The sequence below is a fragment of the Alternaria ventricosa genome (assembly GCF_023758065.1).
Source record: "Alternaria ventricosa strain BMP 2768 chromosome Unknown scaffold_17, whole genome shotgun sequence".
In the NCBI taxonomy this organism is placed as follows: domain Eukaryota; kingdom Fungi; phylum Ascomycota; class Dothideomycetes; order Pleosporales; family Pleosporaceae; genus Alternaria; species Alternaria ventricosa.
In genome coordinates, this window is record NW_026055697.1 from 1,433 (window position 1) to 21,303 (window position 19,871).

Sequence of the window (19,871 nt, forward strand, 5' to 3'; positions counted from 1 at the left end):
TCTTTATAAATTACCTAATTGTTTAGTAAATAAAATATACTATATTAAATAAAGTAATAAATTATTATTATAGTAACTAAAATATAATATTAAGAACTATAGTTCTTCTTAACTATATATAAGTATTATATACTACTAAGTATATATATATATTACTAAGTATAACTTTTAAGCCTAAAAATAAACTAATATTAGATAAGCTTTATTATAAAAGGTAGTTAGTAGTTACTATTTCTATAGTAAGTAAGCTATATATACTAAGAAGTCTAGACTTATTAACTACTAAAGAGACTTTTATAGTATAGTAGTATAGGTAGCTTAAAGCTTTAGAAGTTAAAATTACTAAAAGTTAGGCGCTTATAATTAAGAAATAAAACTTTATTAACTTTACTTTAAAGTAGTAGTATAATAAGTAAAAGTATAAAGTTTTTTATATTCTTTATAAAGTATATAACTATAAAGCTACTTAAAGATAAGTAGTAGAGCCTAGTGTAAAAAGTAGTAGTAAGAGCTAGAACTTATTGCTATAGATAAAGAATAGGTAAGTAGGTAATAGTAAATATAGATAGTAAGTAGTAGTTACGTAATATAGCTAATATAGCTAGCTTATAAATAATTATATATAAAATATAAGTTACTAGTAATTATATAAGTATTATATAGGTATCTTAGGTTATTTAAAAAGCTTTATACTAGTAGTAGACTTACTAAGTTATCTTTTAGAGATACGCAATTACATAAGACTAGTATTAGTACTACTAGTTAATAGTCTAGATAGCTATTAGTACGTAATATATAATAAATATAAAGTAGTTAGTCTATTATAATTACGCGTATAGTAACTATTATATTAGTAGTAGTAGTGTAGGTGTAAGTATTATAAGTTATAAATCTAGGCTTACGTTAGAGATTTTTTAAGTTTACTTTTAGAGTCTAATATAGTAATATATTATTACGTAATTTTATAATTACGTAATTACGTAATTGCTTAATTACTTAATTCTACAAGAGTACGCTATAGGCTCTATCTCTAAGGCCTAGAGAGGAATAGATTAAACTTATTTATCTTTTATTTTATAAGTAAAGTAAGTATAAACTATTACTAGTAAAAGCCTTTAATAATATTATTAAAAAGTAAACTAGTTTTTCTTTTTTAATAATCTATAATAATAACTAAGAGCTTTTTTTCTAATATTATAAGAGTATAATAAGTATAGTTCTTTTGTAGTATAAATTAGAATAATGGCTAATTATCTACTAGAGAAAGATTTCTAGTCTTAATATAGCGTAAAGCTAGGAAAGTTCTATAATAAGAATAGAAAAGAAGTATAAGTTAAACTACATAGCTCTAAAATAGATAATCTATTTATTAAAAAGAGCACTCTTTTTAATTAATAGTAGATATCTTTATTCCTTAAATATATATTTATTATATTAGATAAGTAATAATATAAATAATATATATTTTAAAAGAGCTATAAGTAGCGAGCTAGGCTAATAACTTTTTAGAAATTAAGAAGTAATAGAAACTATCTTTTAATAATAGAATGCAGCTTTTAATAGAATAAAGTAAATAAATACTAAAATAAGTAGTATAACTAATAAAAATTTAAATAAAATAGTTATTAATAAGATAGTAGGTAAAAAGTAATAATACTTTTACTAAGTAAAGAATAATAGTAAAGAATTACTATATCTATTATAGAAAATAGCTACTACAATAATAATATTAATTTTAACTTATATTTACGTAAAGATAAGAGTTTAGAAATAAATCTACTTAATTTCTTAGATTAATAACTTAAGTCTACTAAAATTCTCTTCTTTGCTAAATATATTATCTAAAGTAGTACTAAGTATATTAGTTTATACATTATAGTATATAGACTAATAATTATTCTATTACTAGATTTTTTAGTAGTTATAGAAAGAGAGACAAGAAAGATATAAGTAATTATTCTGCGTAATAATTCTAATAATACCTAAGCTAAGATAAATTAAGTTGTTTAAGAGTAACTTAGCATAATAGATCTAATCTAGCTACTAGAATTTGAATTACGTAGGTAATTAGATCTAATAAAAAGTTTTTTACTTTATTAAGAATTAAGAATAAGTGTAATTCTAATAAAGCTAGATAATAAAAGATAATAACTAAGTTGTACTAGTTTTTACAGCTATTTATATTATACAAGTATTAATTTCATAGTTTAGATTCTAGAATAGAGTAATTACTTATATAAAGCTTAACTATTAGTATTTTATTACTTTAGAGTTATAGTTTTTTAACATTAGGTAGCTTATAAGTCTTTTAACTAAAGGTATTTAAAAGTTTAAGTCTATAAACTTTATAGTTATTATATATATAAGATTAGATCTTTAATTAAATTAATTCTTTTACTTAAGTACTAATTAAAAGAAGTATGCTAAATATACTAAGCTAATTACTTTTTAGAAAGTTAGTTTATTACTATAATAGCTATACTTCTTTTACTTCTATTTATAAATTCTATATTATTATTGTATTAATAAAAGTATTAAATAATTATGCGTATTACCTATAGTATTAGCAAAGTCTATAGTATATCTATTACTATTAAGTAGCTCTAGTAATTAATAATAAAAAAGGTTAAAAAAAGTAGATTTAATAACTAATGTCTTAGTAATTCTTAATGTATAGTGAAAGTTAGTACTCTTATTAAGTAACTAAACTTATTACTATTAGAACTAAAGATAAAACAAAAGTTAGAGTTGTTTAAGTATATTCTTATTAATTACTATATAAGTACTTATTAATGAAATCTCTAGCTACTAGCTAATAAGCTAAGTAATACTATTTCTATAAGAATAAAATTATAACTTCTCTTTAACTTTAAAAATTCTCTAATATAACACTTTCTATCTTATACTAATTATATCTAATAAAACTATAAAATATATCTTTATAGCTATATATTATACAAGAAAGTATAGAAAGAAATTTCTCTAGTATATTTATCTACTTTAGTTTCTAATTATAACTTATATATAAGTTAAAGTTAATTCTTTAGTAAACTAATAGTTCTAGAATATAAGCTAGAATATAAAAATCTATAGCTATTCTAAGTTAGTAAGAAAACATTGTTTTAGAAATACCTAAAAGTATATTTTAAAAGTATAGGTATTAAGAAAACTTAGACTAAGAGTTTATATTTTATTCTTAGAGTATTGTAGTTAAAGGTCTTAAAACTTAGAGTAGTAAGATAACTATATTATTAATACTAATATGTGCTTAAACTATAGTAATTAAAATTATAATTAAAACTTTATTCTTAATATATTTTAACTTATAAATTTATTTATTTTTAATATAGTAGAAAACTAGAATTATTACTACTACAAACTATATCTACTAAACTTCTACTTTCTATCTTCTACCTTATCTACTATAATAATCTCTAGTTTTATTCTACTATCTAATACATATAAATAGTAGCTTAAACTGTATACTTTAAACTAAGTAGGTATTCAAAAATATTACTACGTTCTTTTAAATCTTTATAGAGTAGAATTTAAAGTTTAATTCTAGAGTAATTAACTTTAGTAATATGATTTCAAAATCCTATAACTTTACTAAGAAGAATAAAGTTTTATAACTTAAGCTAAACTATCTTATAAAAGTATCTTGTTAAGATTCTAGCTATAATTAGAAATTCATAGATTAAACTTTGCGTAGTACTAAGTATATAAAAGAACTCTCTTTGGGTATCTGTATTTTATAGTTAAATAGATTATATTATAGTTTAGAATAACTTTATTATTACTTAAACTTAATAGGTTTCTAATAAGTTTAATAGCTATTATAAATTCTATTACTCTTATTACTTAAAGAGTTACTTCTAAGTATTTATCTCTAACTTAAGTAGTAATACTTATAGCTTAAATAAGCTTACCTTTAAGAGTTATAGTATAGAAAACTATAGTTATAGCTTTTCTATTATTAATTATATAATAGTAAGTATAATTTAATCTTTAAGAATGCTTAAGTATATTTCTAATAGTTTTCTTCTTTCTTAGATATACCTTTAGAGTTTTTCTATATTAATATAAAGTTTTATCATAACTTTATAATAAAAAAGATTCTTAGTTTAACTATTACTATATCTACTATAAATTCTCTTTTCTTTTACTATTATACTATTAATTTATAAGCTTTTATAGAGTTAATTATTCTAGAAGCTATATTAAATACTATTATAAACTAATAATCTATATTTATTAAAGTATCTACCTAAGGTAGTCTTACTAACTATAGCGCGTACTACGTAGAGAGTTAATAGAGATATTATAAGCTCTTAGCTTTATTAACTACTTAGAAAGATCTACTATCTTATTTTTAGAAATTAAGATTCTATTATTACTTATATTATAGTAGAGTAATAAAAAGAAAAAAATATTAAAAAAGTTATTTTTCTTAAAGCTAGATATCTAGATAACTAGACTAGCTAAAAGAATAATTCTTAGTTTTCTAGAAAGCTAAGAACTTTTTCTTTAAGTTAGGCTCTTTAGAATATTACTTAGTAGGTATATATAAACAGAAAAGTAACGCTAAATATAAAGTAAGAAAAAGACTTAGTTTAATCTAGCTATAACTTTTTAACTAGCATGTAAAAAGTTTAAGAAAAAAATAATATTATACTAGCTTATATAGTACTTATAAAAGTAAAATCTTACTTATAGTTTTTAATCTAATTAATTTTAAAAAATTAAAAAAAAAAAAAGGTATACTAAAAAATAGCGCTAAAATTATATAAGCTTCTTTTAGTCTTATTCTATATATATTTTTCTTTCTAAGTTTAAATATTATCTTCTTTATATTCTTTCTATATTAGTAGAACTTTTTAAATTTAGAAAATAAGTTTATACTTTATCTCTGTAATAACTATCTACTAGTACTATTAGTACTATACTAGAAAGGTTTTCTAAGTCTATTATAAACGCTTTATAATTTATTAAAACAAAACTTTTACTACTTTTCTTAAGCCTAAACTAGACTAGTCTTAAAAAGTCTTAAAAAGAGCTACTAGAGTAGTTAATAGAAACTTAGCATATAGTTCTAAAAAGATAAATTAATAAATTTTAAAAAAGAATAATTAAGACTTTTCTACTAGACTTTTATAACACTTAGCAAAAGTAGAGAAATACTTTATTTTTACTACAAAAAAAAAGTAGCTTCTAAATATAAAAAAAGCTTTATTTAGAAGAAAATATACGAAAAAACTATTAAGAAAATAATAACTATAAACTTTAATAAAGTTATATTTTTAGATACGTCTTTTATATAGTATAAGTATAGTACTTAGTAAGAATATATTAGAAAAAAAAAGAAATAAAAGAACTAAGCCTAAATAAGTCTCTATAACTAATACTAGTATATTTATAAAAAATCTAAATAAGCTAAATTATTCTTTAAAAGATTTAGTATTTTTCTAAATTTTGAACCTATTTTTAGCTAGCTTACTAACTAAGTTATAGCTTATAATATTACTATTTCTATTTTAAAAGCTATTTAGATAAGTAGAAAATCTAAGTTATATATAACTAAGACTTTATAAAACTCTAAAAGCTTTATTAATATAAAATATATAATAAAAATCTTAACTTTTATAGTTAAACCTTTTTTTAAAAGAGGTAAAAAAGCTTTCTTTTAATTATAACTTTAAATAAATATAACTTAGTTAATTCTTATTATTTTTTAAAAAAACTTCTATATTTAGAAAGCTAATATTTTTTTTTATTTAGAGTAGAAATTCTAGTAAAATAATACTAAAATTTATGAAATCTTAGCTATTTTTAATTAGTTTAAAAGAAATAGAATTTATCTCTTTAAGTATTATACTTATAGCTTAAATCTATATTTTATAGAAGTTATTTAGAGTTTACTAAAGAATAAGCTAGTAAAGAAGTAAAAGAATTTACTAGCTTTTTAGGCATAAAAGCTAGTAATAAAGTAGTAGATCTATTTTTTACTACTATTTTAGAAAAGTAACTAGCTATACTATAAATATTAATAAATAACTATATTAAAAGCTTACTTAAGTGTTATAAATTAGTAGAAAAAGCTAAAGATTAGTATACTAAGTACTAGATACTAGATCTAGCTAGCTTATAATATAAAAAGCTTAAAAAATAACTTTCTAATTTAACTATTATAAAAATAGATAGAATAACTTTTTATTTAAATATATAATAGATCTAAGTATATATAATAGTATATTAAAGTTATAGTAAAATTAATACTATAAATAAAGTAATATAGGCTAAAAAGAGTAAAGCTTTTTAGTATACTTAAATACTGCTAATCTTACGCTAGATTTAGCTTACTAAGTAAAATTCTTAAGACGCTAACTTAAAAAGTAAGGTTTTAGCTTTCTAAAATACTAAAAATCTTAGTTCTAGCTAGTCTAGTCATTTAGATATATAGCTTTAAAAACTATAACTCTTTAAATTTTTATTTTTTTATTACTCTACTTTATAAAAAAGAATAAAGGTAAAAAAATATCATATAAAAGTAAAAGAAATATCTATTAAGTATATATTTTAGAGAATAAATATTACTTTCTACTATCTTTTACTAATTTTTTAAAAATACTTACTATAAAAATTTTATATAGATAGTTTTAAAGATTTTAATATTCTACTTATTAAGATTTAAACTATTTTTTTCTATAAAAAAAGTAGTATAGATTATAAAACTCTATTAATACTTTCTTATATCTTTACTTATTATCTTTGTTAATTCTATAGCTATTTACACTATTACTACTTTTTTATAATATTATTTTTAAGCTTTCTTTATAATATACTAAAACTTACTCTTAATAATACTTTTAATTATATATAAAGTTACTAAACTATACTTTATTATTATACTTTATTTTAGTATTCTACTATAATAAATAAGAAATAGAAACTTGTTATATATAAAAGCTATTCTAGAGAATCTAGATATTATTATAGCTTTAGCTAAATATTATAATATATTCTAAGATCTAGTTATTAGAAGAAATTACTTCTATTAGTTTATTAAGCTTATCTCTTATAAGAAAAAGATTTACTAGAGTATTAGTATATACTATTTAGAACTAGCTCTATTATTTAATAAATACTTAAGCTTTCTTTATAGTTACTACTAGAGGTTTACTACCTAGACACTTTTATGTCTATATCTATTCTCTTATAATATTACCTAGTATATAGACTTCTAATAAATAAGCATTATAGAAGAGAGATAGCTTATACGCTAGTGCTGTACTTTCTCTTTGTCTTTGTTTACAGGCTATACAGACTATTTTTATAATATTTTACCTCTACATCCTCGCTACGGTGCGCGCAACGGGGGCTTGCAATTTTAGCCTAAGTTGGTTCTGCGCCGCGACCTGCAGCCTAATCGTGGGCTGCTACAGCTATTGTCAACTACAAAGGCTATGCGTCTCCGCCTCTCCGCACTTCCTAGTTACCTTCAACTTAAACACGCCGCAATGTCTGAGGACATCTCTCAACACACGGATAGCGCAATATCACCAGCCTATGAAGTCTATCGAGAATCACAGCAGCCCGTCGGTCTCAGTCTCGATGCCCAGCGTCTAAAGTGGGCTCTCGACGGCCCATTGTACAGTGCGATCGAGGTCATGCAGGGCATCGGGTATGACGCCAACATCGCGACAGAGCCATATGGTGACAAGACAGCCTCGAATACCACTTGGCATTCGGTGTCTCAATCGCCCCTCACCGAACCCAAAACTTCCTCCGTCATCGTTCACATTGACATTCTCGAAGACTGGGAGTTCCAATGGCTCGAAATGCATCGCTTCTGTCACGACCCTGAGAAGAATGGAGAGGACCCCGATGAGTTTCTCTTCGGAGAGCTTCAAGATTACAGTTCAGACTTAGACAAGGAGGAGGAACCGCATCTATTGAGGTGTTGTCGCGCTAATCGCCCACGGAAGAAGTGTGAGACGCTCCTCGTCAAGGCCAGTGGCGCGTTCCTTACCATTCACGACTATGTCTCGGCGGTTCACCCCTGGTTGCTAAGGCAGCGTGAAGACATCTTTGGGGCAGAAGGTGACTTGATGAAGAATGAGTCTCTGGTGGAAGACACTAAGCTGATGGTTAGCTGTGGCTTGCCAGACCAAGTGAACTTCGAAACAGTGGAAGATTGGCGAAAGAGCATTTCGGGAGAGACTGTGAAGATTGACCTGGCGGACTGGCGCTCCTCCGTCTTTCAGCGGCCTCTCGACTGGTCATTCATGGACGGGTGCAAAGGACCGACCCTATCGTGATACTTCCGATGGTCAGGGATGAACATGAAGAGGGCAATGGAAATTAGTAAGTCGAGCGCCAAGGCTTCGAGGTTTTTTGGCCCAAACCCGCGACAACACCCCACTGGCCTTCGGTGATCTACGCCGGCCCAGATGGTGAGTCTACCACAGTAGGGCCTAAGATATCCTTTCCGAAGCCACCTCAATCTATCGGCCCCAACGCGCAGCCTCCGCCGACGGGTAGCTGGCCCAAGAGGCAAATTCAGCCTATCATCGGTCAGATCGAGGAGCCGTTGATCAAAAAGTATGGCTTCATGGACTGGGTTTGCTTCACCGAACGTGGATCTTCGGCGACAACAACACCATCTCGGGTGGGGATAACGGCGATTTCGACGAGAACTGGGAAGACAACTGGGTCGTATGTCCAATACCGACCAGTTCCTCGTCTAGTTCGACCTCTTCCAAGACGTCGACAAAAACGACAACTACTGAAGACCCGCCCGAACCTACGGCATCTCCGCGCGAAGGCGATCCAATGCAGAATGAAGTCGACTGTTACGGTGGTCTGGATCAGAAGACGGAGCATACGCGCATGGACAGCGCCATCCACGACTTTTGCATTGCGATAGGTAGCTCGGGTGACGTCTTCAAGGAAAATTACTTCAAGTCGTTAACTTACACATTCTACCACAGCACGGGAACCGGTGTCCAAATCCTCATATCGCTCAGCGTCGACCCAGGCTGCCAGTTCAAGTATGACTACGACTTGTGCTACAAATACCTGGAGGTTCCTGTCAACAGCTGTCAATGTGGGGGTGTGAACGGGAAGCAGGGTGGGTTTCTGAATAACGACTGCTACGAGTGGAGGATTGATCCGCAAACGACGTTCTAATCGCAAACGACGTTCTCTAGCCGATTGCTCTGTCGCGAGCTTGTAACATGGGCTGTCTATGTTTCCTTTGTAGTATGCAATAGTCGATAGTTAACGAGGTGTTGAAGCCGTACGGGTATTCGAATCAATCGCCTGCGCGCAATCGCTGGTCGAGGAGCGCATGTTCTCATACGAAAAGCGACGGTTCGTACTTATGTCATGCCCAGCGATACGGGCTCGTGCCATTCCTGCCGTCTGTGCTCTGCCATTGGCTCATCGCATCATTCACATGAGCGACTATCTGCGATTTGGCTCTACTCGAACTCTTCGTCAAGGTAGGGAGTCGTAACTACTTTCTGAGATTACCTGCACCAGACAATTCGTCAAACAGAGTGCAGCGCGGGAGCAAGTAGAGATGATCCGTAATATCCCGCGAACCCCGCTAGCGTAGGCCGACCGCACTAGCTGGTAGTATCTGAGGCTGTAGACGGTTTCTCAGTTGTGCAAATCGAGATCGGTGTGTGCAGGAACCCCAGCGAATACATGTGCCAGTCATCCTCCATGGGTCTGGGTGAAACTGCGGCCTTCTTTAGCGAATAGTGTTTACAATCTCAAGAGAAAGCCGCCTTACTTCCTTTCGGTCATGGTTGCAATGCCGAGATAGGCATGTTTCCGGTGAGCGAGAAAACATCAGTAAATGATCTTTTGTACAAGGTGATCTCCATTCAGCTATTTACCGCTGTAATATCGGTGATTCTCAAACCCAAAAGTACAAAAGCTTCGCATACTTCAATACGATAGTAGTACACCTAATACAGGCAGCAGCCAAAGAAGAAGCGAGCGACAGTCTGAATCCAACGAGCACTTCGTGTGTGGACTGGGTAACAACTATAGTAAAGGAATGACAAAAGTGCCTCCTCCCAAGGCACATGATACGACCTTAAAAAACGTCCAAGCTATGGTAAAGAGAAGAAGATGTTGACTATATGGACATTGCTTGGGAAAAAAGGTCTCTCAAAACGACACGCAGTCGCGTAGCAACGAAAGTTGGACAGCGCGAAGAGACAAAGGAACTATGTCGAGTGCTTCCTAAACTCGCTGTCACTGGCGCACCTCCCGGTAGGAACACCGCCAACGCCATGCTGCGAAAGACGTGCTTAAATTTTAATATCAAATGCGCAATTTAATGAATATGTGCGGGACAACTACCACGATGCTGCCTAGGGGTCCACTGGACTGTTCGCTCGGAGGGTTGGGTCTGGGTCGGGTGTCGTGGCAGGCTTTGCTTTGGGCGTGGGATCCGGATCCGGACTAATCGCGTCCTTCTGCGCCTTGGGAGTTTCGATGACAAAGTCAGTCACATCATCGCCGGGTTCTTCGGGAAAGAGGACTGGCGGTGTGAGCGACGTAGGCGCGACTGCAGGTACATCAAGGCTACCCTCATATTCCTCTGCCGCACGCTCCTCTGTGATCATTGGAGGCGGGGAGGAAGGTAGGGTTGAATCTGGCTGCCCAGGGTCTTCGACAGAGATGACACTGCCTCTGCTGTTCGTTCGCATCATCTCAATCCCAAGTTTCGACGTAGACTTTGGTCTTGACCTTGGACTCCGAGTGCGCACTGGAGCATGACCCAACTCGTCGTCTTCATCGTCCCCAGACTCTGCCGACTCGTGTTTGCGGGTCTCCAGAATGCGACGTTTGGCGCCGACTTGCTCTGTCGATCTCTGGCGGCGGATCGTTGCCTCCTCGAGAACGGCTGGCGCGGAGTCCCCGTGGGGCAGGTCAGGTGCACCAACACGATTGGGAACAGCTGCTTTCGCATCGGCATTAGCTGCATCGTCGCAAATCCCTAAGCCACTCATAGCTCGTGCGATGTCGCGCTCCCGCCAATCGTCGGCGTTGTGGATTCTAACTGGCATATCCTCGCCTGCACGACTCTCGTTGTCACCGAAGAAGCTAGAACTAATAGAGTCTTCGCGGCTCGAACCTCGGTAACTGGCAGAAGGGACGGGTGGATAGCCTGAAGAATTCGAGGTCGTGGGGCTGTCCTCCTGGCGCGAAGACTCTTGTCGAAGCCCAGAGGGCATCATAGATGGGTACAATTGGTTCGGCGTCCAGCCTGGCGGGGGTGCTTTCCATTGGCACAGTCTGCTCAACGTGTCCGTAAGCTTCGCCACAGTAGGAGGCTTTTCGATAAGTGCATCGAAGTAGTGGGGCGCCTGCAGCTCCTTCAGGTATCCAGTAACAGCGACAATCGGCGTATGCGTATTGGCGTTCTTAGTGTCTCGGATCATGCGAGCGACATCTGCACCATTGACCTGAGGAAGGCGGAACTCCATCATGATCACATCAAATTTGACCTCGCCCATCGCATATCGTATAGCTTCTGAGCCATTGGTAACGGTCAAAGTGCGGCAGCGCAACTTCTCAAGCAGCTTCTCCATGACAAGTCGTGACACCGGGTGGTCCTCGCAGATCAATACGTCTAATGGTCGGAAGAATGGACCGTCACCAAAGCTGATCTGCGAGAGTCTTCGAGAACTCTGACGTCGTCGCTGGACACGAAGCAGCGCTTTCGCACGAGAGTCTTCCGTGTCAGACGACGATGGAGACACATCAAGCACTTGACTCCGGCGCTTGTAGTGACCAGGTAGGAGATCGCGCACAACATCGTCCTCTTGAGACCCAAGCGTTTGAGACCGAGCGCGTGGCGAAGAAGCATTTGTTTGTGCCGATGACTGGCGTTGTCCAGTGACAGGCTTTTCTTGAGAAGCCACGGGGGGCGCCGACGGTGTCTTCGAAAGCCTGTTTGGTGAGACAGCTTCTGGCGATGGTCGCAAGCCTGACACGCGGGAAGGATCGAAGAAGCTTCCCGGTTGTAGCGACGATGGGTTGCTAGTCGAATGCGACAACGTAGACGAGCTACTAGACGTCTTGCGTCGGTCATGTTGTCCTGTGCTGAATTGTACGAGCAGAGGAGATGAGGGCTGTGAGCCACGACTTGGCGAGGAATGTGGCCCGCTCATCGAGGGAGAAGAAGGTCGTCCAGTGGCTCTATTGGAAGATAGCGTACGTTTGAGCGGGCCGGGTAGCATCGGGCTGTTCTCCAGCGATGGCGACGGCGACGTGACACTGGGCGACTGCAGTGGGGGTGCGGGCTTGTTTTGTGGAAGCATGGCTTCTGCACGCAACTTCTGGATGACGTCCTTGTTTGCCTTCTCCAGAACAGGTAAGTTCTTGTAGCTGAAATTACCAAAGTCGTCAGTTGCCATTGGTTCACTGAGTCTCCTAGACCGGCCTTCCCGCACATGAGCTGGGATATGGAGAGGGATCAGTCCTCGCTTCATAGTTGAGACGGTCACCTGGGAGCGTACTCTAGACAAAGCATCGTGTGGTCGGTCAGGATAATCGGTACTTGGGGTTCCTGCTGGTGTAGTAGCTTGGTCTTCAAACTCGGGACTGAAGTTTGCCATGGCGGCTCCTCTGGTGTCGAAATATTCCGTGTCCTCTGGATTTTCAGGTGCGGGAATGAAAGATGCTTCGTCATCCCGCAAGGTCTCCCAGTTGACATCTGCAAACCACGGATGGCTGCGGATTTCCTCTCCACCACTGGCGTATTTGTCGTCCTTGTTCGCCCCAAGACGTTGTGCAGGATCAGAGCACATCAACCGATTCATCAGATCCTTCGCATCGTCTGATATGTCGTATAACTCATCATCATCTTCTGGCCAGTCAATTCTACGCGCAAGAATGTTTGAAAACACCTCATCGGGCGTATCCGCGTGGAATGGAGGATATCCATACAAAGATTCGAAGAGGATGCAGCCTAAAGACCACCAATCACTGACTTCATCCTGGCCATTACCGGCGATAGTTTCAGGGGCAAGATAGTCCGGTGTACCGACGAACTTGCGATCGCTATCTTCTGGGTCGAACAGAGCCATGGGTGGCGGCGGCATTGCTGACGACGAGGGCGCCAAAGCAGTGTTCTGAGTTACTGCAGAGTGACTAAGGGAAGTTGTAGCAGGGTAGAGGTCGGGAGAACCATCGTCGCTGTAGGCTTCCTCTTCTATCGGTGACCGTCCGCGAGGCTGGCCAAAGGAATCCTCAGCTATACTAAAGCGACGGAACATGGCTTGTAGCGCATCACTATCTTGGCTGTCGCTCCGAGTGCCCGAAGTCCGCCTTGAAGGCTCACGACTTTGTTGGGAACCGTCTCGATTGAGGCTAAAGTACGACGGTTGACCGATGTCTCCAGCGAGGGCAGGTGTCATGGATGGCGTCTGTGAAGGCGAGTGATTCAAGTCAAAGGATGCAGATCGCGAAGATCCTACAGACGTAGCGCGATGAAAAGGGCCGGTTTTGAGCAGGTCTGGCGCAGGCTCAACAGACTTGAGTGCACGCTTCTGTCGGCCAATCATACCCATACGCGACAAACCGAAATCAGTCAGTTTGAGATGACCTTTTCCATCGATGAGCAGGTTGTCCGGTTTGAGATCGCGGTGGACAATGCTCCGACTATGCAAATGTTCGACGCCAAGCACCACCTCAGCGAGATACTTCTTCGCCCAGTCTTCTGGTAAAGCACCCAGGACCTTGATGAGCGAGGCGCAATCGCCGCCGTTCAAGTACTCCATGACGAGATAGAGGTAATCTTTGCTAGAAAAGGTCCAGTACAGCTTGGCGACGAAGTCACTCTCGCCTTGCCACATCATGATAGCTCGCTCAGCCTTCACGTTGGTGACTTGATTCTTGGCCACCATGTCGGCTTTCTTCAAGACTTTGATGGCGTAGTATTCTCCAGTCGATTTCTTTTTGGCCAGATAAACGCTACCAAAAGCGCCCTTACTGATGGGTTTGATAATCTCAAAATCCTTGATTGACGGAGGCACAGCGCGTGGCTGCGGCTGGGTGGTAGGAATCAAACGGGGAGAAATGGGTCTTGGTCCGTCTGAACCAGCAGTAGACGACTGTCTCCGGTGATGGTTTAGGGCGTGCACCATTGCTGGCGAAGAGAATTCAGTAGTCGGCAAGATGGGTGACGTGATTGGTGATTGCAACCCCTCCATGCCACTGGGTAGGCGCGGCTTGTTCGTTCGTAGAGGTGAAGATGGCGGAGGTATCATGGAACGGGCAGGCGAATGTTGTCGACTAGACATAACGCTCGGCAAGATCAGACTCTTGCGTTTGCGCTCACGTGAACTGGCTACCCTGCTGAGTCCTACGTCAGATGTTGCTGGTGAATCAGCTCGGCGAGGGCCAGATAACACGGATGAACGCATGCTGGTATCACTCTCAGCACCAGCATCGCTCTCGAAATGCATGGATTGGCGCTTGCTGTGGGTCGCTATACTGATAGCGCCTGCGTGTGACCGCGGTGTTTGACAACCCCCTTTAGGACTACTAGATCGATTTGAACCGGCTACAGAGGATTCACGCCGTCCAACTCGTGCTGGCAACGAAGCGTCAGAAGTGTTGCGGAGAGCTTGGGCCATGGAAGAAGGCGCATCGAAGGAGCCGGGGAATATGCCTTCTTCGCCAGGAGCGGTATCGGTGTCATTGGCGTCGGATTGAACTTCTTCTTCGGGTCGCTCGTCTTCAGAGGAGCTGTCCTCGCCAGCGGCGATACGAGCAGCTTTCAGGATCGCGGCTTCGATGCATTCTTGAACCAAGATGTCGAATTCAATGCGGAGTCGTTCAGAGTACTCAAGCACCCTCCTATGTCGAGTGACGGCATCGATCTTTGCCCTGGCAAGCCTGCTGGTATCTTCACACAACAGCTTCAGGCCTTCAGTGTGGTCGACCGAGCCTGTGGTAGGCGATTGCCATTGGAGGACTTGCGAGATACGGTTCTCCGACTGAGGCGATTGTGTGCGAATCTCCGTGGCTGCTTGACCACGTCCATTGTCCTTGACTGCCGGAGTGTTGATCTCGAGTGCGGTGTCGCACAAGTCCAGAACTAGCTCAACGATGCGGGCTAGAGGCCTCCGAACGGCGAATGATCGCGCGCGGTGATGACCAAAACCAGACGAGCGCTCTGAGCGTTCGCGTGATCTTGACGGCGGGGAAGCAGGAGAGTTGCGTCCAGACGGTGTGCTAGACGATGGCGTGGATGTTGCGTGGATGATGAGGCCCTTGTACTCGGCGGGCTGAATTGGCTGTACCGAGTCTACTGCCGCAGCTCTTGAACGCTGGCTGTGAGACTCGAGTGTATCGAGAACCTTGACGATGGAATTGCGGTGCTCAGCAAGAGTCTCTTGCGCCATCTGTACATCCATTTCCGCACGGTGTTCTTGTAGACACAGTTCAGAGTGCTTCTCGAACCACCAGGGTGTGATTTGTCGTTCGCAGATCCGGCATAGAACCGGTAGCGGCGGTGCGTGTTCGCCCGGGTTGGTTGCGCTTTGCTCGGCGAGGCCAGTGAGATAATGGGCCAGAACCTCAGCGCCTACTCCGAGAGATTCCACGAGGACTTCCGGGAGGTCGATTGTCACTTCGCGAATGATCGATGGCCGGACCATCCACATAGTCTGTTGCGGTTAGTAAAGTCAAATGTCAGGATTGATTGGGACGTACATGACTCTCCGCTCCAGTCGTTCGGTCGTATACCATGATTCCTTGAGCCTCGAGATTCAACAGCTGCTCCTCCTCTTCCTCTACGTGGGTAGGCGACATTGGCAATGATTCGGGGGCCTCGACGGCGTGTCTCGGTCGCTGCTTCCGTAAGATGGAATGAGGGCCCAATCGTACGGTGAAACGAGCAATGTGACTCCGGGAGTCGTCTTTCCTAACCGACTCAATCGTCTCGGCGAAACCGTCGGCACCGCCGCATATGATTTCGAGTGCAGGCTTGCCCGTGACTTCCTTGGGTAGGGTGCCAATGACGTCGGTCCACGAGGGGCTGACATAGCGGATCTTGCCCTCGAGGTCCAGGTCCATGATGATGTTCAGGCTGTGCTCGGCGGCCTCCTTGAGGTCTGCACGCTCGTTGCGCATGTCCTGACTAACACTGCGCTCCATGTTCTGTCGGTGGCCGCTGGTGCCGACAGCCTCCTGCTTCAGGGCAGTGACTGCGGGCGGGGCCAGCGTCGTGGGTTTCTTCTCGTCCGCCATGGCTGGGGTGGGTGGTGCTGTCGTCGCGAGAGCCCGTCGCCGGGGGGAATTGGGCGGGTGCCCGAGGGCTGGCGGGTGATGAGCTATGCGCAGAGAGCTGCCAGGACCATGGTGGGAAAAAAGCGACGGTCCGGGAGCGTCGGGCGTGCAGCTGGGGAAGGTACGCGTTGACGAGCAGTGCGGTAGTGCTTGCTGACTGCAACGAGAGTGGGTCTCGAAACCGGGATGAGGGGACTAGACGAGCTGCATGGTAGTGCGAGCGTGCAAGAGGGCGAGGAGAGCGATTGGGTGATGTAATGAGCGTCGCGGGCTGGGGAGTGGTGAGGGCGGTGGGCAGCAGGCGGCGGCCGTGGCAGTCGTCGCCGTCGTGGTGGTGGACGGGGCGAGAGGGGTACACAATGGGCGTCGTCTCAGCCGGCAGCACAAGGCGTCGGCAGAAAGGCGTTGACAAAAAAGAAACTACGCCAGGCGGGCGGATGAGCAGCTGCACGCATGGGATGGGCCTCGTCGGCACGCTATCCAGCTGGCAAAAGTCCCCACGCAGCACCCAAGCACGCGTCGAGAGAAAGTCACACGCAAAACAGCCGTGCACCAGGTGCGCGCGGAGCTAAAGGGTATGCATGATGCTGGTGTAGGGAGGGTGCATTCACTGGCCCGAGCGCCCGACCGCGACGGCACATCCTGGCCGCCAACACAACGGCAGAACCTCTCGCGGGCTTATCCAACACGGCCACAGTGCTGCGGCATTGGCAATCAATCGCGAATCAATCGAGATGGCCGTTGGCCGGTCGACAAGGCGGGGTACAGCACTGCAGCAGTCCTCCCTCTCTTTTCTCATTGTCATGGCCTGCCGCAGACTCCCCTCTACTGACCGCTTCGCTGCATGCTCCCGGTAATCCCTGGACGAGTGCAGGCCGTTGTGCTATTTGCTCGCCCATGTCTTTGGTCAGCTTGGGCAACACGAGACGAACCACGGGCAGCGCACTCCCAGACAGCCTGCGAGCACCTAAACACTATTCTGCAAAACAGCGCTTGTATGTAATCAGCCCTTAGCGATCGCCAGCCCCTCCCCAAGGCCGGCTACGACAAAGCCAGAGGACGACTAATCCCGTCGGACAATAACCTCGAACGGCTGTGCAGCATCGCGAACGCATGTTCACGCCATCATCAGCCGAGCACCATGACCTCTGCCCCCTCGACAAGACGGCCCAACGTTGCACGACTGCCCTCGTTATTGCGCGCGACAACAGACGAGCCCCTCGCCAGGACCTGCAGCGTCGCCGTGGATACACCACCTGGGGAGACGTGCAGATCGCTCCTGCCCGCCCAATCACACCCTCGTCGCATGCACCTCTGCTCCTTCCCCGTCTTGCCTGGTAGCGGCCCAGGCCCGCTACGTCTGCAACTAAGCCCGTCTTGTCGGCGGCCATATAGCAGTACACACGCCGGAGCGAACAGCTTGCTATTCCCGCTCCGTACACTTCCTATTCGACCTTCGCCTGGTGAACCACGTCCAGACCTCGACGTTGGATGCATCCAGGCAAATACCTGGGTCAGAGTGCAGCATCACACCCTCACAGCACTAGCTCTGCGCTACTGGCAATCGCCACCTGGGCCACGACGTGCATCGAGTCTGGAGTAATAGAATGGGGTTTGTTGACAACAGCACTGCTGCTACATGCTACGGCACCTCCCTATGCACCGACGCCAAACAACAAAGATGACACAATTGAGTCTGTCACGTGCTTTTCCGAACACCCGTAGACACGTGCTTCCAGCGGGCGACACCAACCGTGCTCTAATCGAAGTACACTGCGTCGGGCTTGTGTACACAAATCTTCCCCGATGCGTCGCTCTTCAACACCACCCTGGGGTCCTCTTTACTTGCCTTGACCTTCTTGCCGTCGATTTGCTTTTCTTCATACAGAACCTCCACGACCTCGCCATCAACATAGCCAGGGAGCGAATGCCATTGAACTTTCTGGCCCTTCTTCGGCACACGGGTTATGTCGCCGGCAGCTCCAATAGGCTTATCGTGCTTGTTCGCTGTACTCTTCTGTCTCTTGCTGGCACTGGGAGCCTCTATGTTTGCGCCACGTCCTCGCTTTTGACCTGGATGATCGTCCTGCGGGGGGCTCTTGGATTTCCGGCTGCTTTCCAAGAACTTCTGGTATGCACGTTGATCCTCCTCCATGTGGTCCGGGTCGTCCCATTGTGTGGTGCAGTCCGTCTTGCTCTTCTTCTCGATCTTGGTAAAGCCCTTCTTCTCACCGTCGTTGGTAGCGTCTTTCTTCGCCTGTGCAGCTTTTGAGGTGTTGGCGACATGTTGCTTGCCCTCTTTGCTTCCCTCCTGCTTCTTGGCATCTGTCTCCTCCTTCTCCTTGTCGCTCATCTCCTCCCATGCCTTCTTCGGCAGGTAGCGGTGTTCCAAGCCGTTCTTGTCTTTGGCGCTTCCGCTTCCATCCTTTGTCTGCCACTCTTCTTCCGTCCACTCATCCAGATGCTTCGCTTGCTCGTCTTTCTTGTCCGTGGTATATCCTCCACCGCGTTTCTTATATTCGGATGCCATCATCTGTGCCTGCGATTGACTGTGTCAGTGGTGCAAAGAACACTCGCACTAGTCAAGCCTACCTTTCTGGCTGACCATTGGCCGGGCTCGCCTCCCTTATCACCAGCCTGGATCTCCTCCTTGACTTCATCACGCAGTTGCGGATCCGTGTATTTGTCGTCGGTCTTGGAAGGCATTTTTGATGAGACTGAGCGAAGAGCAGGTCTGAAGGAAGTTGTAGTCACACGAGGTGCGCGATGTGCAGCAACAAGCAAAAACGGTCGGGGGAGAAGCGTGCGATACATTCCAGAAGAACAAGCGTCCAGCAAACAATCTTTGTACTACCCCAGATTCCCTCCACTGACGTACAGGTACCTGCGCAAGCTTCAACCGTTCTCATCTTAAACACCCAGCCACCCTGAATCACCTACATCATGAAGTCTTCACAATTCCGTATGGCGGCCAGAGCACCTTGGAATCTGGTAGAGCACGTCTCGTTCCTCTCAAACACGCGCCGGGATGACATCAATGACCTCTCGACAGACCAATTCGGGTTGGCGTGAGCGCTCGGACCTGATCGTGCGCTGAGATCGAGGAGAAGCCAGCTAGCGTGCGTCTGCCAGATCACCTACGTCCATGCCCTCTGGACTACCTAGGAAAGGGCGACCCAACATTTGTCGCAGGCTGCTGCTTTTCCCAGCCACCCTTCCCATTTCCTTGCTTTGACGGGAGTTTTCTCGTGCGTCGACTGTCGGATGCAAAAAGCTCCTTGGGCCATGTCTGCCCCAAGCCGACATGGGCCGGTCCGTAAGTAGCGTGCCACTGGTGTGTACTACAGCATAAGTGCAGCCACCGCCCGGCAGATGTTGCACATCCTCTGGTATTCGCCCGTGTGAGCAGCTCGCGAATTCGTATGGTCGCGTGTCTGGTAGAGAAAGGCTCTGAAGCCATCATCAGTGCGACTCCCAGACGTACTGTCACGATACCGATGCCAATGACCCCTCTCTCGGCGAAGTCAGACAAACAAACTAACGTGCTTGCC

The 19,871-nt window shown here is 42.0% G+C and overlaps 3 protein-coding genes across 3 annotated transcripts; 1 reads left to right on the plus strand and 2 right to left on the minus strand.

Annotated features, from left to right (window-relative positions):
* Nucleotides 1-7,517: 7,517 nt before the first annotated feature.
* J4E93_008457 (uncharacterized protein) lies at nt 7,518-9,189 on the plus strand (the record flags this gene model as incomplete). Its single annotated transcript, XM_049346356.1, has 3 exons — nt 7,518-8,147; nt 8,495-8,601; nt 8,748-9,189. The coding sequence occupies 3 exons, from the start codon at nt 7,518-7,520 to the stop codon at nt 9,187-9,189; spliced, it is 1,179 nt and encodes a 392-aa protein (XP_049196246.1).
* Nucleotides 9,190-10,388: 1,199 nt separating this feature from the next.
* J4E93_008458 (uncharacterized protein) lies at nt 10,389-16,281 on the minus strand (the record flags this gene model as incomplete). Its single annotated transcript, XM_049346357.1, has 2 exons — nt 10,389-15,698; nt 15,745-16,281. The coding sequence occupies 2 exons, from the start codon at nt 16,279-16,281 to the stop codon at nt 10,389-10,391; spliced, it is 5,847 nt and encodes a 1,948-aa protein (XP_049196247.1).
* Nucleotides 16,282-18,079: 1,798 nt separating this feature from the next.
* On the minus strand, nt 18,080-19,026 carry J4E93_008459 (uncharacterized protein; the record flags this gene model as incomplete). Its single annotated transcript, XM_049346358.1, has 2 exons — nt 18,080-18,859; nt 18,913-19,026. The coding sequence occupies 2 exons, from the start codon at nt 19,024-19,026 to the stop codon at nt 18,080-18,082; spliced, it is 894 nt and encodes a 297-aa protein (XP_049196248.1).
* Between the last annotated feature and the right edge of the window lie 845 nt (nt 19,027-19,871).